Source organism: Cetorhinus maximus, chromosome 19 (genome assembly GCF_964194155.1).
Source record: "Cetorhinus maximus chromosome 19, sCetMax3.hap1.1, whole genome shotgun sequence".
In the NCBI taxonomy this organism is placed as follows: domain Eukaryota; kingdom Metazoa; phylum Chordata; class Chondrichthyes; order Lamniformes; family Cetorhinidae; genus Cetorhinus; species Cetorhinus maximus.
This window is the reverse complement of record NC_135897.1, coordinates 76315040-76337728: the sequence shown is the minus strand read 5'-3', so window position 1 is coordinate 76337728 and position 22689 is coordinate 76315040. Positions and strand designations below refer to the sequence as shown.

The following is a 22689-nucleotide window of genomic DNA, read 5'->3' as shown; positions in this document are numbered from 1 at the left end:
GCCGACTCCAGTGCGTGCCTGCCGAACTCAAGATCTGAATGACGCGTGGTGATGTTGGGACGCACGCCTGACGTCACCATCCGTCATTTTACGTGTCGGCGAGCGGGCCCCACCCCCGCATGCTGAACGGAAGATTCAGGCCCATGAGTTGGCATATGGTGGAGCTGGCAGGCTCTGGTAAATCACTAGGGTAGGTGGTGGCGTACTGGTATCGTCACTGGACTAGTAATCCAGAGACCCATGACAATGCTCTGGGCACCTGTGTTTGAATCTCACCACAGCAGATGGTGGGAATTCAAAAAGAAAATCTGGAATTAAAAGTCTAATGATGACAATGAAACTATTGTCGAATGTCATAAAAACCCACCTGGTTCACTAATTCCCTTTAAGGAAGGAAGTCTGGTGTCCTTACCTGCTCTATGACTCCTGACCCATAGCATTGTGGTTGACTCTTAAAATTGCCATCTGAAATGGCACCACCACCTTCTCAAGGGCAATTAGGGATTGGCAATAAATGCTAACCTAGCCAGCGATGCCCATGCCCCGTATGTTACTGATCCTGAAAAGAAAGTCTCAGCAGGTGAGCCAAGTCCAACAGGCAACAGTCAAATCCAACCCTATCCTCACCTGATGTACGCACCTGCATTCTTCTGAGCAAAGGTCAGTACATAATGATCAAGAGGCAGCTCATTACAACTCTGGCTGGCCATAAATCAGTAGTTGAAGCTGGTTCATTTCCAGAGATATAATATTATCTAAAGTGCTGAAGGAGTATTAGGGATGTGGAGAGGAGAGGGGAAGAATATGCACATGATGCCAAAATGATTTGCGGATGTTGTCTCGCCCCCATATCTGCCCTTAGGCTGTTGTGTATGGACTAGAGAGAGCCCATATGTTTATTTTCACATTTCCTAGTCATACTGTTGACACATGTGAATCATTTAGAATCCACATGGGCAAGAAGCAAAGTGTTCCTCATCAATGCTGCAGTACTGATTAAAGGAAAAGGGCATTATAATAATTTGAGACAGCTTTAGGTTTAGGTTTAATGAGAAATTAATCTTTTTATAAGACATGAAATTGGATTTTCTTCAATAAGACAGATAGTCAATATTTTCAGAGAAGTCAAATGCTCCATAATTAATGCCTCTATTCAAGCTAACAGGAAGCAGAGAGTAGGGATAAGCAGATATTTTTCAGGCTGTAACTAGTGGAGTGCCACAGGGATCAGTGCTGGGCCTCAACTATTTATAATCTACATCAATGATTTTGATGAAGGGACCAATTGCATGGTAGCTAAATTTGCCGATGACACCAAGATAGGTAGGAAAGTAAGTTGTCAAGAGGAGGTATAGAGTCTGCAAAGAGATATGGACAGGTTAATGGGATGGACAAAAATGGCAGATGGAGATGGGAAAATGTTTACTTATCCACTTTTGGCAGGAAGAATGGAAAAGCAACATAGTATTTAAATGGAAAGAGATTGCAGGACTCTGGTAAAAAGGGATCTGGGTGTTCTGGTACATGAATCACAAAAAGTTAGTACACAGGTATAGCAAGTGATTAGGAATACAAATGGAATGTTGGTGTTTATTGCAAGGGGAATGGAATATAAAAGTAGGGAAGATTTACTGCAGCTGTACAGGGCCTTGGTGAGACTGCATCTGGAGTACTGTGTACAGTTTTGGTCCTTCTTATTTGAAAGAAAGATATAATTGCATTCGAAGGAGTTTAGAGAAGGTTCACTTGACTCATTCCTGGGATGAAGTGCTCATCCTTTGAAGCAAAGTTGATTAGGTTGGGCCTCTACCCATTGGAGATTAGGAGAATGACAGGTGATCTTATTGAAATATATAAATGATAGAATTTGTCTCTCGTCGGGCGGGCGTGCACCCGACCTGAACGAGAGTAAAAAAGTCCGTGATGATGTCAGGCGAGCATCCCGACCTCATTGTGCACTCTTGCAATATTTCGCTCGGCGGACTCACGCGAGAGGTGGTAACGCGCCTGCCGACAATTAAGAGGGCTATTAAGGCCTCAATTAATCAAATCTGGCTTTTCGCTGCCTGTCCAACTGTTCGGTTGAAGGACGAGCAAAAAGGCCAAGCGGCCTTTGGATTTTTTATAAAACCTCATCCACAGGCGGGATGAGGTTTCTAACAATATTAAAAATAAAATAAAAATGTTGAAATCTTATTTACAACATGTCCCTGCTCATGTGACAGAGTCACATAAAGGGACATGTTTTTAACATTTTAAGTTCTTTATTTATGTTTTTAAAAATCTTTAGCACCCTGAGGCTTTCAGTGGAGCTTTCAGTGCGCGTACCCGCGTGCATCCACAAACGTCCATGTTCACCCTCCTCGTGCCCCCATTCTGGTGGCACTCAGCGTTTAGCGCACGATTCATGCCAGCTGGCTGTTAATTGGCCAGCCAGCGTGAAATCGTGGTCAGGGCCCGATTTGCGGGCAGCGGTCAGTTTTGCGACCGCTCCCGGGTCTGCCCGCCATGCCCGCCCGACAGGGTAAAAATCCTGCCCAAGATCCTGGGGGGACCTGATGGGGTAGATACCAGGAGGATGTTACCACTTGAGGGGGTGGGGGGGAAACTAGATCTAGGGAACATGGTTTAAGGATAAGAGGTCTCCCTTTTAAGACTGATATGAGGAGAAGTCTTTTCTCATAGAGGGCCGTTAGTCTGTCATCCCCAGAGAGCAGTGGAGGCTGAATTTATTTAAGGCAGAGTTAGGTAGATTTTTAATAGGCATGGGAGTCAAGAGTTATGGGAGGCAGGCAAGGAAGTGGAGTTCAGACCACAACCAGATCAGCCATGATCTTATTGAATGGTGGAGCAGGCTCGAAGGGCCGAATGGCCTATCCTTGCTCCTAAGTCCTTTGTTCCTCAGCAACGAAATGAGCAGAATTTTGAGATACTGCTGTCTAAACGTGAAATCAGCACACCCAGCCAAAATATATCAGAAGATGACCAACTAAATTAGTGAAACATAACAAACATAGCATACAGGGCTCCGGGCCAAGTTCTGGAAAATGAGATTAGAATAGAATTAGAATAGATGGCTAGCACGGACATGATGGGCCGAAAGGCCTTTTACTACCGCCCGCTATCAGCTGCGCGCTGCCATTTTACGTGGGTGGGCCAATTAAGGCCCACCCAGCGTGACGTGTGCCCGGTAGTGCTCAGCGCTACCGTGCGGGCAGGGAGAGGAGGGACAGTCGGGGCCTGGCTCTTTCACGCATTTTACACGTCGGCGTGCGGGGCCCGCCCCAGCAGGCTGAAGAGAAAATTCCGCCCTATGACTCTAAAGTTTCTAGTTGTTGCTAACAGTGTTGTTAAAATCGAGTGGGGCAATGACCGTGAGATAAAGGAACAGAACAAAAAGGCAACTGGATCTTTTTAAAAAGAAAAATACCATTGCTACAGATTTCCATTTGAACAGATAATTTCAGACCTATGCCTGCATTATCCAGAAAATTTTGTAAGCAAAACAAATAAGTATTGCAATGAATTCTGAGATGAATATTAATGCTAAATGTACACAGGTAGCAGTGCAGATGTAACGTACAATCGCTGGTTGTTGCACAAATCTTTGTTCAATGTAATCTTGAATGCTGCCAGTGGACAGTAAAAGGGTTGTTTAGGTCAAGTAATACATTTGGCAGCACAGCAGGAATTTTCCTATTATGAAACCTGCTGTGAGCTGGGCATTGCTCACTTGATTTCACAACCCACAATTACCCCCAGCACGATAGACTGTGGAGAGCTTGTTTTTATTTGAAACGTTTATTTTTAAGAATTACAAATATTAACATAGTTTAATATTTTTGATCAAATGTTGGCTGCCACAGGGTCGGTTCTTTGTGCTGTCAAATCATCATTCATCTTCTTATTAAAATACAACGACAGCACTTTAAAAAAATTCATTCACGGGATGTGGGCTTCGCTGGCTGGGCCAGCATTTACTGCCCATCCCTAGTTGCCCTTGAGAAGGTGGTGGTGAGGTGCCTTCTTGAACTGCTGCAGCCCATGATACTAATGATACTAAGCTTGAATACTAATAAAAGTTATTTTTATTTTATTTATTCCTTCATGGGATGGAGGCAGCATTGGCATGGCCAGCATTATAGTCCATCTCTACTTGTCCTTTAGATTAGAAGGTGGTGGTGATGCAGTTTGCATGGTGAAGGTACTTTTTTGATAGAACTGAGTGACTTACTAGGCCATTTGAAAGGGCTGTTAAGAGTCAACCACATTGCTGTGGGTCTGGAGTCACATATAGGCCAGGCCAAGTAAGCACAGAAGGCTTCCTCCCTTAAAGTATTCTAGTAAACCAGTTGGGTTTTTATGACAATCCAGTAGTTTGATCGTCGCCATTACAAATGCTAGTTTTAAGTTCAGGTTTATTTAATTGAACTTAAATTTCTCAACTTGAACATTTGAACTCACACCCTCTGGATTATTAGCCCAAGCTTCTGGAACTCTAACAATGTGCCTCATTTTTCTTGTAGTTTGTGGGCAAGTTGTTTAATTGCGTGGGCCCTTTAAAGTTTTTTGCACAGCAACTTGAAAGGGCTGACTTATGCATGGCCTGCGTGGGAACATTTTGGTTGCTGCATGGGTGCGCGGCTTAAAGGGAACATAGATTACAAGCCCAGTAACATAACCACGATGCTATCATTAAATGTTGCACTGGGAGGATGAAATAATCTCAGATAGTACACAGGCATGTGGGCCACTTTCTTCTTAGTCTTGTAGTGGAGGGTTGGAAAAATTAGAAATACCACGGGCCACTCATGTAAGTCAGATGATATTTATAAAATAAATCAATGTCTATTATATTTGAATTCGTACTTTTAGTGTGAGATGCTTATGCTGCTTTAAATGGTGGATTGGGCCATGCTCTGCACACCTTGAGGTCAAGTAAATGAACGTGACTGTTTACCATCACTGGTAGAGGGAGGGATGGAGTGGAGGGGGGGGTATATGGTGCATACATGATCTCACACCATACAGGAACAGGCAGATGTGCAGTTTCTTAAAATCACACTGGAAGGCGCGCTGTATATGGTAGTTCTGGAAAATATCACTGAGGCCATTGCTTCAAATTGTGCACATTCTAAAATTGCTGCAGAAGGCTCTTGTAGGAATTTCAGAATAAGCCATGGTCTCAGTACAATTAGGAAAAATTATAGTTGAGTATAACCACGCATTCAATACAATACAAGTATATAAGAATACAAGTATTCCTTGTAACCACGAAACTATTTTAGGTGAACAACATATTTCCATGTGAGGTAGGGTTATTTCCATGCTATCTATGGTTATAATGTGCTGTATGTGATGTTATGTCAATGAGACATGAAAAGAAATCAAAACTGTAAGTATCAAAACTTTATTTTTTTTTGCTATTTTAAAATGAACTTCTGCTGAGCCACAAAATGGCTGCTACTGGTCACATGATTCACAAGAGTGGCCGTTGATTGAAACCTTTAAGATCCTGAGGGGTCTACACAGGGTGGATGTGGAGAGGATGTTTCCTCTTGTGGGAGAATCTACAACTAGGGGTCACTGTTTAAAAATACAGGGTCGTTCATTTAGACAAAGATGAGAAACTTTTTCTCTCAGAGGGTTGTAAGTCTTTGGAACTCTCGCTCAAAAGGCAGTGGAAGCAGATTCTTTGAACGTTTTTAGGGTAGAGCTAGATAGATTCTTGATAAACAAGGGGGCGAAAGGTTATTGGAGATAGGCAGGTTTGTGGAGGTGAGGTTACAATCAGATCAGCCATGATCTTATTGAATGGCAGTGTAGGCTCGAGGGGCCGATTGACCTACTCCTGCTCCTAATTCCTACGTTTGTATGTTTTTATTTGTTCTGGAAGGTGCCAACAGAGATTACAAGAACAAAGGATTTCCACTTCCATCCTTGTTGAATCTCACACCCCATTGTAAGGCCACATTATTATCATGAAACTAGACGACTAACAGACGTACTGACTCCCACAGCCAGGACATCGAAACTTTATACCTGAAGAAGCGTTAATAGCCACCATTTTGCTCCTAAAGGAAACAACGGATTTTAGCCAGGAGCACAGAAACTGTGTGCGAGGCTGCAATGAACTCATTAATGGGCCACGTCATGTGACCCCCATGCTTCTAGCCTGTTGGATCATTTTAATATTACATTCCTCACCTCACAGCTCAGACTGCTGCTTTAACACCAACTGGAAAGAACTCCAGCAGTTCCCGGCCTGACCAAGTAGCTGTCCACTGCTCTCAGCTCCTCGAAGCCTGGTTGATTTTAAAAGTCTCTGATTGTCACCTGCCAAGCAATCAAAGCACAGAAACCCCATCGTGCTGCATCGTCATTCGTTTCAAGGATTTTCATGTTGCTGCCTCTAACTCAGAGCTCACCCGGACTGAACTCAACCATGAAGGAAACACCCACTGGACTTTGACTTCTTGGACATTGGAAATCACGGGAACTAATATTCATTTCTGTAGTTCTTTTACTGTTGTTGCCCATAGTTGTAACTCTTCCTCTTTTCTATTCCCCCTTTCCGTATATATGTGTGTGTGTCTGTGTGTGTGTGAGGTTGTAAACACTACCCCCCGCTGTACCCATTCCACCGCACCCCCCCCCCACCCCCCACTCCGACCCACCCCCCCACTCCTGGGTTTGAATGTGAATAAACTAACCTTCTGCTGAGTTAATCATAACATGAGTTTGCCTCAAGTTATTTTTAAATTAGATCATATGATCCAAGGCTTTGGGAAAGCACGCCATAGCCTAGTTTAAAAATAATTCAAAAACACCTCTGCTTACATACACACAGGTAGAGTTTCACTCTCTCTTCTGTCCGTAACAGTCAGCTGTTCTGCAACCCATGATATCTTCATTGTCTACATAACAGAAGGCTGCTCTGTAGGGTTATAATTGAAATTGCTGACCTGGTATTTCTACTCTATGAAAGGCTAACTGGGAGAGAGTTTATCTCCCATCGCTTGGCAGAAGGGGTGATAGCAGGGTTAAAATGGAAGTTATTTTTAAATTAGATCATATGATCCAAGGCTTTGGGAAAGCACGCCATAGCCTAGTTTAAAAATAATTCAAAAACACCTCTGCTTACATACACACAGGTAGAGTTTCACTCTCTCTTCTGTCCGTAACAGTCAGCTGTTCTGCAACCCATGATATCTTCATTGTCTACATAACAGAAGGCTGCTCTGTAGGGTTATAATTGAAATTGCTGACCTGGTATTTCTACTCTATGAAAGGCTAACTGGGAGAGAGTTTATCTCCCATCGCTTGGCAGAAGGGGTGATAGCAGGGTTAAAATGGAAGTGGCAGTCGTACCACCCAATCCTTGCTCTGCCGTCATTGGAAGATGGATGGTGGGCCATAGAGCAAGGGAAGCACTCAGATTTAATGACATCTCGCTGGACTTACTGCCGTGTACAGTCAGGAGGAAGAGGAGGGACAGACATTTCTTCAGCAATGGGAGAAAGAAGCCTGCTGCTCTTACCAAGATGGCATAGTTGGCAGTAGTTGAGCTTAGAAGCAGGAGCATTGTGCCCAGCTCATGAATTCAATGAAGGAAGCAGCTTATTGATGTAACCATGTCTTTTGCTGCATTTATAATCCATGAAGGGTTTGGACAGAGTAGATCGGGAGAAATTGTAACCAGCCGCTGGAAGGGGCAAGAACCAGAGGACACTAATTTAAGGCGATTGGCAAAAGAAACAAAGGCTACATGAAGAAAAACTTTTTACCGAGTGAAAGATTCAGATTTGGAATGCATTACCTCAGAATGGGGCAGAAGCAGGTACAATGGTGGCTTTCAAAAGGGAATTCAATAATTATCTGAAAAGAGAAAATAGCAGGGCTATGGGAAAAGGCGAAGGAGTGGAACAAGATGAGTTGTTCTCACAGACAATTGACATGGAAGAATGGGAACCAAACATCAGGAAGGATTCGCTATCAAAGGGAGTGGTTAAAGCGAATAATATACAGTAAATGCCTCGAAAGGGAGGTTAGGCAAGCATATAAGGGAGAAGGGAATAGAAGTTAAGCAGCTAGGTTTAGATGTGGTAAGATGGGAGAAGGATCGAGTGCAGCATAAATGCCAACATGGACTGGTTGGGCTGAATGGCCTCGTTCTGTGTCATATATCCTTTGGAAAGGATATATTGGCCCAGAAGAGGTCCAGTACAGATTTAGCAGAATTGTACTGGGGCTTAAAGGACGGACAGAGTGTAAGTTGGTCTGTGTTCCCCTGAGATTATAAGGTTGAGATGTGATCTGCTCAAGGTGTTTAAAATGCCAGAAGGATTCTGTAGGATGGATAGAAAGGAACAATTTCCTCTGGTGGGAGAAATCCAGGAAAAAAGGACGGAGTCTTCCTGGTCCCATGGGGTGGGCTCCAAGGTGGGACCGGGCAGGAATTTCTGAGAATGAAGTGTTGGATATATGACCCAATATCTTGCCGCCTCCGGAGGATCTCTCCAGGAGTGGGTCAGCACCTGCAGAGGATACCTGCCCTGCAATGACAGGTAGCCAATCTAAATAATTAAGTGCTCATTTGTACGATTATTGGGGATGCCCACTGAGAACTTCCCAGTAGCTGAAACTGGTCCCCACTCACACTTACAGTGCAGGATTTTTACCTCGTTGGGCGGGCGGGCCCGGGGATGGTTACAAAGCCGACCACTGCCCGCGATCGGGCCCCGACCTCGATTTCACGCTGGCTGGCCAATTAACGGCCAGCCAGCGTGAATCGGGCGCTGCAATGCTGAGCGCTGCCTGGGTGGGGGCGGGAGGAGGGCGAGCGTACTGAAAGCTGCCTGAAGGCACAGAGCTGCCTCAGGGAGCTGAAGATTTTCAAAAACACAAATAAAGAATTTAAAAATGTTCAAAACATGTCCCCTCTTGTGACTCTGTCCCATGAGCAGGGACATGTTATAAATGAGATCTGATCATTTTAATTGTATTTTTAATTCCTGTTAGAAACCTCATCCCGCCTGTGGATGAGGTTTCATAAAAAATCCAAAGGCCGCCTGGCTGATTCGCCTGTCTGCCAACCGTAAGGTTGGACGGGCAGCGGAAATTTTTAATTCAGTTGGGACTTTAATGTCCTTAATGGGCTTGTTCATTCTCGGCAGGCGTGCTGCCGACTTCCCCTGCGCGCCCGCCGACCAAAATATCGCACTTCATTTTTTTGCTCGAACAGGTCAAGCGCACGCCCGCTCGCTCAGCTAAAAATTCCACAGAATTCTAAGGGCAGAAGATTCCACTCAAAGGGAACACTGTCATAAAATTAAACTTAGGCCATTTATCTCTGTCACTTTCTCCAACCTCAAACAAACTGGGTACGTTCTTAAAACTCTTTAATTAGGATTTCATAAAGGGTTCAGCTGCCATTTAAATTGCTACTTTATGCTGGGTGTACAAATGACCCCTGACAGGAGCAAGATTTGCAGCTAAAGTGGTTTCAGTCTCCCTGTTCGGATCAATTAAGATCAACCACAATTTCAATTAGAATCCTTGTAAGCATCAAGAAGGCTAATCGATATGGCCTAATTCTAGAAGTGAAACTGTAAAAATTAACATCTGATGATAAATTTCCCTGATTGCATGGAGATGCATCCACTGGGATATTGGAACATCATGCCCACGTGGACCAGATTTCCCTGCCTATTAAAATTGATGGATGAAAAATCATGGGCTGAGTGTGAGTGTAATTCCTCAGAACGTGCTTTCAGCTGCATAAGGTTTTGTGCTGGAAGTGTGCAAGATTTATCATCCAGTCCAATTAATTAAAAACACAATGAACTGAGACCACAAAGACCTTTGCATTGCTACTAGGATGCTTTGTTTTGTGTAAGAGTTTTATTGTTTAATTAAACACACAGCTTCAATGCAAGAATTTAATGGAGCAAATTGAATCGTCTACTTCTGTCACAAATAGGGGCTGACCAATGAGCACTTTGGAAATCCAAGACACACATTACATTTCAAAACTTTGATGGACAACCCTTCCCCACCACCCCACACAAAAAAAGATACCAGTTACAGAAGAGCAAAAAATGACAAAAAACACACGGATAGTACAAGATCATGTTCCTAGCAGTAACAACTGAAGCAAATACTAAAATGTTCAACTTGCACATAACAACAAAATTTTGCTTGAGGAGTGCAATATCATTCCTTAAACTTCATTGCACCTTTAATAGGAATGCGCAGCAGTATCACATTTCATAGACCTCTTCAAGTGTCATTACAATATGCATTACTAAAAACTAGGCATCTAAAGAGCGAGTCTCTCAACATTCTTGCCTGTATTTTTTTTAAAAATAAGTTATAATAGCTTCCATTAACATTAAAATTATTCTGCAGGCAATTTACCTGATTTGTAATAAGGGAGCAAAATGTGGAAGTTAGACGTTTAGGTTGTTGTGGTACCTGGTGCTCTGGGCTTTTGAATTCTGATTCATGGAATTAGATCTAATTTATGGAAATAATGTGTAACGCATATCACAAAGGTTTACTTTGGAAAAAGATAACATCTGCTTTCCTGGCAGGTTAGCAGCAGGTTGATCATGGCTTTGTCAGTTACTCCAACTAAAAGCTCCCCAGTAACACAATGTGCCCATTTAATATCCTTCTGTTTATCCTAGTCTGTGTATGTTGATCTTTGGGGGACTATTTTTGCTCAACCACGACATATTGGTTAATGGGCGGGACAAGTGTCTGGGAAAAGATGCTGATGTTGATAAAATGGTAGGAGCTGAATTAATACCGGTAGTGTGGTAGCCATTAACTCAGATTACTTCCGTTTCACTAGTGTGCAAGGTAATCAGCTCCTTTATTATCATTAGGGTCTTCTAACTTGTATGAGTTAATTCTTCCTTTAATGAACCATTGTTTAAGGGAGATCTTTTTTTGAAAATCTCCACAGTAATAAACATTTAATGATAACGAATATTCATAACTGATTTTTTGAAAAAGGTATTAATGATGAGGCTCCCTCTTTAAGGTATATTCACTAAAACAAGTACCATAGCATGTAGAAATTACTTTTACATTTAAATATTGAGCACAACACATCCTAGTTCATTTTGAGAATTATAATTTAAAGGGGTATTTCAGTATCACGACTCCTTTTGACAATAAAATAGTTTCAAAGAATGGTATTAATTTGAACTGATATTTGTTTTCTTGCTTTTCTTTTCAAAAATAACTTTACAGTGGGTGTTGATTACATCAGTAGGGAACTGTTAAGCAAGAGGTGCTGTGCCCATCAAAAAGCTGATTAAACGGGAAACAGAACATTTTTCCACTATTTGTGGATCGATTTTTGGATCTGGTGCAGTTTCTGTTTGGTATCGGGTGGAGCACTGCAACACCTTCGTTTCCCAATTGGCCATTCTTCTGGCCTTTCTAATGAGACTGCCAACCTTGTGACAAATTGCAGGCAGTCCTTGTATTTTCAACAATTGGACAATTTGAGTGTTCACACAGGGGAGAAATTAATCCCAGTATTTTGGGCAGATCTCATTCTCAAGTGACAGAGGTGAAAGGACAGTGTTGCATGTCTCCGTGCCACCCACTTTCCCAATAAAATGAGCTAAAGACATGAGCTATCAAAAACAAGTCTAATTTCCTACAAGCCATGGTGCATTATTATTTCACAGAGACAAGGAAACATAAATATAACACCCAGGTTCTATAGCTTAGAGCTCTTATAGTTTCTGTAAATAGTTCACAACCTAATAAGATAGATATCTTTTAAGGTCAACAGCAACATTGAAAATATATTTCATTAACATAGCGAGTAGTTTAGAAACACAAACATTTTTCAATTGAAATATACTGCATAAAATTGGTCCGTATGATTAACTACTGGAAAATGACAATTTAGCTCAAAAAGCAAATCTCTTAGATCTTCTAGCAATACATTGTCTTCAAAATATTTAGCGTGTGTGTTTGTGTTTTGTGTGTGTGTTTGTGTTTGTACTTATACTTCCCTTTTTTGTACCCATAAGAGATGAGCTATGCTTTACAAATCTTTTGTTTTAATGAGAGTGACCAGCGGTTTATCATCAGGACTGTAATCTTCATAGGCCACAGGGGTTGCATCGTACATTGCTGGCCTGGCCTTCTTGCCAAACCTTAAAAAAATTAAAGAGGCCAGAGAGAGAGAATGTGAGGACACATACTGTAATAAGAACAAGTACAGAAGAGAAATCGTTGCGAGTTCAAGGGCTAAATCTTAAGGCCGTCATAACACTCCACACTAAAAATGAAAAATATTCAAAGTCCCAGTGCTATCAATCTCAACATAATTTAAGTAAATTATAGTAAAAATGAAAAATATTTGTTTTTACTATAATTTACGCACATTATATTGAGATTGATAGCACTGGGACAGACTAGAACCACAATTATGATTTCCCCAAACAGTGGTGCAATCATTGGTAACATTGCATTTTTTGAGGAGGTAACAAAGAGGGCTGATGAAGGTAGCCCATTTGATGTAATCTACATAGATTTTAGCAAGGCTTTTAACAAGGTCCCACGTGGTTGACTGGTCAGAAAAATAAGAGTCCGTGAAATCTAAGGGGAAGTATCAAACTGAAACCAAAATTGGTTCATTGATAGGAAGCAAAGGGTATTGATTGACCAATATTTTTATAACTGGAAGGTTGCTTCCAGTGGAGATCCACCAACATCAGAATAAGGTGCCATACTTTTCATTGTCTATTTAGACTTAAATGTTGGGGGTGTGGTTAAAGAAGTTTGCAGATGCTGGTTAGGCCACAACTGGAGGTACTGCTTGCAGTTCTGGTCACCACATTATAGGAAAGATGTGATTGCACTTGAGAGGGTGGAGAGGAGATTTACAAGGATGTGCCTGGGCTGGAGGGTCTGAGCTATGAGGAAAGATTGGGTAGGCTGGGGATGTTTTCCTTGGTGCAGCAAAGGCTGAGAGGGGACTTGATAGAGATGTATAAGATTATGAGGGATATAGATAGAGTGGATAGGAAGGCACTTTTTCCATTAGTAGAGGGGTCAATAACCAAGGGGCATAGCTTTAAAGTAAGGGGTAGAAGGCTAAGAGGGGAGTTGAGGAGACATTTTTTTCACCCAGAGGGTGGTGGGAGTCTGGAACTCACTGCCTGAAAGGGTGGTCAGAAATTCTTGTTACATTTAAGAAGTATTTAGATCTTTACTTGCATTGCCATAGCCTTCAGGGCTATGGGCCAAGTGCTGGAAAATAGGATTAGTATAGTCAGATCTTTGTTGACCAGTGCTGAAACGATGGGCCAATTGGCCTCCTTCCGTGCTGTAAATGTCTATGAGTCTATGAGTTTGTGGCTCTACGAGTCTATGAGATACAAAAATGTGTTGTGTGGCAGATAATGAGGAAGAAAGCTGTAGATTGCAAGAAGTTATGAATGGATTGGCCAGATGGACAGAAAAGTGGCAAATGGAATCCAATCTGGAGAAGTGTGAGATAACACATTTGGGAAGGCAAACAAGAAATGAGAATACACAATAAATTCTAGGATCCTGAGAAGTGCAAGAGCTGGAAAGCGGGATTAGGCTGGATACCTTGAAACTGGCCAACACAAACATGATGGGCCAAACGGCTTCCTTCTGTGCCGTACATTTTCTATGTTTTTATGTTCCTTTGCTTCTTTGCGCTGGAAAATATTTTTAAGTTACCAAAATGATGAATAATGTTGTACACCCATACCTGGCATGTCGGATCGAAGCTATCGCACTGCTGAATTCACTGTCAATGCTCCTACAGTTGTAGAATTCTTCGTAAGATGGTCTGGAAGAGCCCTGGTACTCGATGCGGCTAATGCGGCAGATCCCCACAATCAAAATGATCAGCATCAGAACAAAGGCCACACAGAGGGCTCCAATGATAATGTAGAGGGAGTGACGGGGCATGTTATTGAGACTCTCTGCCATCCGATCAGACTTCCATTCCAGGTCTACACACAAACAGATGGAGATATTCAAGGCAAAGCTACAGTCCTCAAGACGTTCCCTAATAACTGTTTATTATATTAAAAACATTTGAATTATCCAATAATTTGAACAGTAATGAAAATATCACAGCGAGATGAAATGTTAGTGCTAAAAAATAGAATTATCAGGCTTTAGTGATTTTGAATTAAGAGAACATTATGAATGCCCCAACACATTCTGCCTTTTCTTGATAACTTATTATCCACTCTGGCCAAATCTCTTGGAGCTCAAAATCAATGTAGCCTGTAGTTCGGGATTCATTGGGTGGATCACAGGAGGACAAATTTCTCAAAGTGGGGCCAAAAAAGTCAGAATTATAGATTTAGAAAAATCAATACTATTCAACACTATCTGGAACTTGTGATTCTTTCCAGCAGGAAAAAAAACTAGCTCTCAGACACAGGCAGCATCCGTTCCTTGCTGCTGTGTTAATTGAGGTAAGAGTGCAGCCCGTACTCTTATGCTAATAGTCAGTGTCCTCCTCCATTAAATAATTGGTATGGAACGCTTTTAAAGACATTTGGAATGAATGTGTCCCCAGGCAAGTGAGAGGACCATCAGTGTAGTTCCTGATAAGGGCTAAACAGCATCACAAGTGGCAGGTTGAAGAAGCCTGAAGTGCTTACGGACATCGCAGTGAATTCCAACCCAGCCATGTGGGCAGTGGCAGGTGTAGCCATTTTCTTGGTTCAGGCATGTCCCTCCATGATGGCAAGGATCACTGTTGCATTCATTTAAATCAGCCTCACATATTTCACCTGCACAAACAGAAGAATGACAGAAGCCATGGTTAAATTTGGAAGAACATTTTGGAAAGTAAAATGTCCCCCTCCTCAGGTACTATGGCCAGGAATTTATGGCCCCGTGCGGTGCGTCTGCCCCCCGGTGGATGCAGCGAGGCATTTAAATCTCCATTCAGTTCGGCGGGACCGTAACATCCTGTGCTATGGGCAATCGCACAGACTGTAGGTGTGGTGGTATTTTGGGCAGAGTTTTGATTGGTTGCAAGCAAAAACCACGGTCCAGGATTCTCTGCTGAATTAATCACCATGGTGATATAGTAAAGGAGTAAGTTTTGAACTTGTCTCCAGGCTAGTTACCGGGTGGAGCAGAATGCCTGTCCATTGTATAACCTGCAATATTTTAGTTTCACTGATTTCACACTTTTTTCTGCTGGCATTAAAATATGATGGTCAATCAGAAATAAAACGACTGAAAATCACTGCTACACAACTGGAACTGAAGTGCTTTGCCTGCGTAAATGATTAGAAACCCCATCTGAAATATAGAACTGGGACATGATGGAAATTGTGCAGTAAGGTTGCTCGGCCTCTGAATGAGGAAGATAGAATAAGATGTCAGGCGTAAGCCTGATCTGATATTGCATTTCTCCCCTCGTTGGGACATGCAATGTGCCTAGGTGGGGCTTCCTGACGAACGCATCTTCATGACAGTATACTCTTTTACTGTAAGGACTGAATATACGAGAATAAGGCATAGCTATTAAGGTTGTATAACCATTCACAGACGCCTGCACAGGATGAAGCCAATGGGCAGGATTTTCCCTTCGTTGGGAGGGTGTGGTGGGTAGGCCCGGGAACGGCTACGAAACAGGCTGCCCTGCCTGCAATCGGGCCCCGACTACGATTTCACGCCGGCTCGCCAATTAACGGCCAGTCAGCGTAAAAGGCGCAGCGAAAGGCTCAGCGCTGTCGGGGTGGGGGCGGGAGGAGGGTGAGCGCGGAAGACTGTGCATGCGCGGGGGAGCGTGCGCTGACAGCTCCCTGACGGCACAGAACTGCCTCAGGGAGCTGACGATTTGGACAAAGGAAAATAAGGATTTAATAAACGATATAAACATGTTCCCACATGTGACTCAGTCACATGAAGGGGGACACATTTAAAATGAAGTGGAAAAGTTTTTATTGCGTTTTTTACTTACCATTGGAAACCTCATCTCGTCCGTGGATGAGGGTTCGTTAAAAATGCAAAGGCCGCCCGGCCTATTCGCCCACCCGCCAACTGAACGGTAGAACCGGCAGCGAAAAATCCAAATTAATTACGTGCTTAAGGGCCTTAATAAGCCTCTTAATTGTCGGTGGGCATGTTGCCGACTCTAGTATGCGCCTGCTGACCGAAAGATCGTGAGACTGCGCGATGACGTCAGGACACCCGCCCGATGTCACCGCGTGTGATTTTATGCCCGATCGGGTCTGGCGTGCACCCGCCCGATGAATGTAAAATCCTGCCCCATGAGTCGCATCTTGTGTTGCAGGAAAAAAATTGGCTTTCAAATCCCCTTTTACCAACTGCGTCTTTTTAACACTTCTAAGGAACAGTGAACATCTGAAAAGGGCACAGGAGGAATCTAACTGCACAAAATTTGATAATAACAGTACTGCCATTGCATGAACACAACAAACTGAAACAACATTCCTGTGACTAGAAATTAAACACTGCAACTGCATGCATATCTTCTCAAGAAACTACCAATTAATTGATCAGTTAAAATCATTCGCTACCTGAAGCCTGAGTCAAACTCTAAAGGCAACCTTGGTCATCTGACAGCTATCCTGCTCTAAAACCTTAACAAGACATTTATTGCATTTACGTGAGGCTAGATTTTATGGACCCCGCCGGGCGGGTTTTCGGCAGGGGTTGGGGGTGTGCATGTAAGATATGTTGGGTGGCTAGCCCACCACCTTCCTGCCCACCCCCGAGCTAATCGCCATAGGAACACTAGGTGGGCAGATGCCAAAATCAGCAGCCTGCCCGCCATATTTGAATGAATAATTAAAAGTCAATCAGGTAGAGTCAACATGGTTTTGTGAAAGGGAAATCATGCTTGACTAATTTATTAGAATTCTTTGAGGAAGTAAAAAGCAACATGGATAAAGGGATAAAGATGTGGTGTACTTGGATTTCCAAAAGGTGTTCAACAAGGTGCCACATCAAAAGTTACTTCCCAAAATAAGAACTCATGATGTAGGGGGTAATATATTAGCATGAAGAAGGGATTGGTTAGCTAACATGAAGCAGAGAGTAGGGAAAATGGGTCATTTTTGGGTTGGCAAGCTATTATTAGTGATGTGTCACAGGGATCAGAGGCTCGGGCCTCAACTATTTATAAACTATATCAATGGCTTGGATAAAGGTACTGAATGTATGGTAGCTAAATTTGTTGATGACACATACGTGGGTAGGAAAATAAGGTGTTAAGAGGACATAAACAGTCTACAGAGAGATTTAGATAGGTTACAAGGGTGGGCAAAATTTTGGCAGATGCTGTATATTTTGGGAAAATGTGAACTTGTTCACTTTGGCTGGAAGAATAGAAAAGCAGCATATTATATGAATGGAGAGAGACTGCAGAACACTATGGTACACAGGGATCTGGGTGTCCTGGTACATGAATCACAAAAAGTTGGTGTGCAGGTGCAGCAGGTGATTAGGAAGGCAGATAGAATTTTGGCATTTATTGCAAAGGGAATTGAATTTAAAAGGAATTTACATCACAGTTGTACAGGGCGTTGGTGAGATCACATCTGGAATACTCTGTAAAGTTTTGGTTTCCTTACTGAAGAAAGGATATAATTGCACTAGAAGAAATTCGGAGAATGTTCACTCGACTGATTCCTGGGATGGAGGAGTTATCTTATGATAACTATACCCATTGGATTTTAGAAGAATGAGAGGTAATCTGATTAAAATATATAAGATCCTGAGGGGACTTGAAATGGTGAACACTGAGAGGGTGTTTCCCCTTGTGGAGGCGTCTAGAACCAGGGGGCACAGTTTAAAAATTAGGGGTCTCCCATTTAAGACTGAGAAAAGGAGAATTTTTCTTTCTCTCTATCAGGGAATCATTAGTCTGTGGAACTATCTTCCCAGAGAGCAGTGGAGGCTGCTTCATTGAAAATATTCAAGGCTGAGTTAGGTAGATTTTTGATCAGCAAGGGATTCGAGCCTTATTGGAGGCACAGAATTGAGGCCACAATCAGATCAGCCATGATCTTAGTGAATGGCAGAGCAGGTTCGAGGGGCAGAATGGCCTACTCCTGCTCCTAGTTCTTGAGTATATCACTGAAACTCGCGTAGTGTTGGATATTTTTTTCATTATTTGATGGAGTGTGAGCGTCGCTGACAAGGCCAGCATTTGTTGCCCATCTCTATTTGCCCATGAACTGAGTGGCTTGCAGCCATTTCAGAGGGCAGTTAAGAGTCAGCCAGGTTGCTGTGGATCTGGAGTCACGTGTAGGCCAGACCAGGTAAGAATGGCAGATTTCCTTCCCTAAGGCCAGAACTTTTAGCTCGCCGGGCGGGCAGCGCCTGACCCGAACGAGCGTGAAATGATAGGCGATCATCGCGCACCCACGCGATATTTCAGTCGGCCGGCGCATGTGGGAGTCAGCAGCCCGCCCACCAACAAATGAACCATTAAGGCCATTAAAGTCCCAATTGAATTAAATTTTTCGCTGCCCGTATGGTTAGCTGGCAGGCGAAAAGGCCAAGCGGCCTTTGGATAAGACAACCATTCCAGGTATCAATCCAGTAAACCTCCTTTGAAACGCCTCCAATGCATTTACATCCTTCCTTAAATAAGGAGACCAAAACTGCACACAGTATTCGAGGTGCAGTCTCACCAATGCCCTGTATAACTAAAGCATAATATCCGTATTTTTATGTTCAATCCCCCTCGTAATAAAGGATAGCATTCCATTAGCCTTCTTAATTACTCGCTGTACCTACATACTAACTTTTTGTGACTCATGTACTAGAACACCTAGATCCCTCTGCACCTCAGAATTATGCAGCCATTCTCCATTTTTGTTCTTCCTGCCAAAGTGAACAACTTCACATTTTCCCACATTAAACTCCAATTGCCAGATCTTTGCCCACTCACTTAACCTATCTATATCCATCTGCAACCTCCTCATGTCCTCTTCACAACATACTTTCCTACATTTCCTTGTGTCATCTGCAAATTTAGCTAACATGTCTTGGCTCCCCTCATCTGAGTCTTTGATGTAAATCGTAAAAAGTTGAGGCCCCAGTACAGACCACTACGGGACTCCACTCATTACATTCTGCCAATCCGAAAAAGACCCATTTACGCATACTCTCTGCTTTCTGCCAGCCAGCCAATCTTCTATCCATGCTAATATGTTACACACATGTGCGTTTATTTTCCGTAATAACCTTTGATGTGGCACCTTATCAAATGCCTTCTGGAAATCCAAGTACAGTACGTCTATAGGCTCCCCTTTATCCACTGCGCATGTTACTCCTTCAAAAAACTCCAATAAATTGGTTAAATATGATGTTTCTTTCACAAAACCATGCTGACCCTTTCCAATTGCCTGGAGCTCTTCTAAGTGCCCAGCTATAACCTCCTTCATGATCAATTCTAAAAACTTCCCTATGACAGACGTTAAGCTAACTGGCCTATAGTTCCCTGTTTTCTGCCTCTCTCCCTTCTTGAACAGAGGGGTTATATTTGCTACTTTCCAGTCTGAAGGAACCTATCCAGAATCTACCGAATTTTGGAAAATTAACACCAGCGCATCGACTACCTCATTAGCCACCTCTTTTAAGACCCTGGGATGTAGTCCATCGGGACCCGGAGACTTGCCAGCCCGCAGCTCCATCAATTTGCTCAGTACCGTTTCCCTAGTGATTTCAATTTCACCAAGTTCCACCCTTCCTTTCACCTGCTGATTTACAGCTATGACTAGAATATTTTTTATAGCCTCTATAGTGAACACAGAAGCACTATTTTACACGTGTTATTTTACGTCCGATCGGGTCAGACCCACGCCCGCCTGCGGGACTAAAGTCCTGCCCCAAGTCTGCTTACTAGTTGATTACCTGCACCATGTCTCAGGACAAAAAATAATTTTACTTCTATCTTTTTGTTACTATTTATCTCTTTACCTTCAGCTCACTCCTCATTCTCTCCGTCTTCCTCTCACTTTTGCTTTGTCTTTCAGATTTTCAGGTTTCCTCTTTCTCTGTCATCTCTTAACTAGCCATTTGACTATGATTGCTTTTTTAAAATCTCTCTCTCCTTCTGTAAGACACTTCTTCCTTCTCTTTCTTTTCTCTTCTATACTTCTATACCCACTCTGTGTACCATGCAGAGCTGAGATAAGGTGTTTTATTCTACCTCATGCATGCTGTGCATCCACTATATTTGATACTGAAACGTTTACAATATACAGCACCATGCCATATGTTATCTTCTATTCAGCATGTGACATACCATTGAGAACAGCTGCTTAGATAAGTTTAAGGCAGATTTAGGCTGAGAAGGTTCTTCACAAAACAATTAGAAGTCTGAATTCAAAGGTCTTAGTTCCTTTACTGTTCTGTGCTACTTGCCTGTAAAGCCAGGTACACAAAGACAGGTGGCATTCAGCTCCTTGCTGGTACAGGTGCCTCCATTTTGACAGCTGATCATGGCACAGGGGTCCTTGTACAGGTCACAGTGTTTGCCTGGAAATAAATGAAGCAAAATTACGGAACAACTTATATTTATGTACCGTCTTTTATGTAGTCAAATGTCCCAAGGTGCTTCATTGAAGTGTTATCAAACAAAATTTGACACTGAGCCACATAAGGAGATATTAGCTAACATAAGCTTGGTCAATGAGGTAAAATTTATGGGATAAACTAGGATGAAAGGATAAAAGTGAGGTAGCGACTCAAAGAGTTTTAAGGGGCGAATTCCAAGGTGAAGGCAGAGTTGCTATTTTGGCTATTTCTCCCTACCCACCCTCAGCATGTCTGCTGTCAGGCGATGTGTAGGTGAGCTATGTCAGGTCTCTGCCCTTACTAAACATCACCTTCCATTTTTTGCATCGTCCTTCATAGCCTGACTGAGACTGTCTGCGTGCGATTAGTCAGACAGAATTATTCCCACCCGCCACTCTACAGTGCTGCAGAATGCAGTGTCAGTCCAATGTGGATTATCGGCTAACTGCTGGCATGCTGCCTTTTTGATGCAAACAAAACGAGGTAGATTTAGCTTTTGACAAGGAGTGAATGCCTATTGTATTTCAATGATTAAGGGGTAATCAGCACTGTGATAAAGTGTCATTATTGTGATTTATTGTTAACAGGGATGACTCGAGAATAATCAGCATCTCCAGTAGGATGCTTTGCGTTGATGACGATTCTGTACTTAAGGGTGGCAGAGGACAGGGAAGGGTAGCAGCTGCGACAGGCATGTGGCCTAACTTTTTTATTGCAGGGAGCTTGACTGAGGCCTATGCACAAGTTTCAGAAGGTAATAAAATGATTGTGATAAAGCAAGTAAATTAAGAGTCTCTAATATCAGAAAAGGAACTATTTGTTACAATGAAAGGTTTTTCAGGACAAAGTGTGAAATAATGAGTTTCAACTGCAGCTTAATTTCAGTTGTATATGTAACTCTAAATATTCAACCTCTCTCACCGCTCTCAATAAGTTTATCCACTGTTTAACTGAACCATTCAGCATAGAAGATAGATTCAGCATAGCAAGATTCCAAATTTGATCCCTGGCCTCCACAGAGTTAACTGACCTCTAATTGGAGCACGATTGGCCTCAGAACGGGAAGTGACAATTGCCAAGGTTCCAGGTCCTGATCCTGTTTGCATAACTATTCTCTTTTATTTATGCATTTCATTTTCTCTTTCTTTTTTGGTCCAGCTTGTAATGCATTTTCTGACTTCTGTGGATTCTCCTTCTCCCACTTTATATCTTGGCCGGGGATGTGGGGGAGGGAGGACAGGCAAATGAGTTGTTCTGAGATTTGTAACAAATGCTGTTCTGCAACTCACTGCTGATGTGTAACAGTGGTCTGGAGGTTAACAACTCTCCCTCTAGTCTTGCCTCCCCATGGGGACTTGCTTGGCCTCTTCATGATAGAACATTGTGACCAGGAAAATTGCTTCATGGGTACACATAGAAAGGTATATGCATTTTGAAAACTTACACTTCAGGTAGTCAAAGAGTTAAAGGTATATTCTTCTGCAGAACTAAAGAAATTTATTCAATGACCAAAAATATATGTCTCAAAGACACAGACTTCCATGACCTACCTTCATAATCATGAGGGCACAGGCATTCATACCCATTTACCAAGTCTTTGCAGGTGCCTGAATTCTGACAAGGTACCGAAAGACATTCATTGTATTCTTCCTCACAATACAGACCGTGGTAACCTGTGGAGAACAATATCTTCATACTTCAGTCGTTACATGCACTCATGGCAATGACTGCTTCAGACTGCAGCTGAAGGTGAGCCTGAGGGCAAAAGACAGTAACTGATCTACATTAATAATGTATGAACGAAGTATACATAAACATGGCCTGAAGTATAACTGTGGGCAGCTTTGTACTGTGAGCTTGTACCATATAGGAACTGGATTGAGGTTCCCCAACCTAACAACAGCATCCAAGATAATGATTGCCTAGATTACATACATAGGATATACAGCATAGAAACATCCCATTCAGTACAATCAGTTCACGCTGGCATTTATGCTCCACTTGAGCCTGCTTTAAAATACTGCCCCAGTCTGACCTGCATCACTGTGATGGTGTGCAGCATTTTTTCAATAACTTTATACACTGAGGAGAATATGC

At 42.6% G+C, this 22689-nt stretch overlaps 1 protein-coding gene across 1 annotated transcript in view; it reads right to left on the bottom strand.

Annotated features, from left to right (window-relative positions):
- Positions 1 to 9869: 9869 nt before the first annotated feature.
- Positions 9870 to 22689, bottom strand: part of dner (delta/notch-like EGF repeat containing) — a 288305-nt gene continuing 275485 nt past the window's right edge. Inside the window, exons 9-13 of the mRNA XM_078564184.1 lie at positions 22143 to 22265; positions 20440 to 20553; positions 14685 to 14816; positions 13775 to 14021; positions 9870 to 12185 (exon numbers count right to left, since the gene is read on the bottom strand). Of these exons, the coding sequence (XP_078420310.1) occupies positions 12074 to 12185; positions 13775 to 14021; positions 14685 to 14816; positions 20440 to 20553; positions 22143 to 22265 (728 nt within the window). The 3' untranslated portion in view covers positions 9870 to 12073. The remainder of the gene's footprint in view (positions 12186 to 13774; positions 14022 to 14684; positions 14817 to 20439; positions 20554 to 22142; positions 22266 to 22689) is intronic.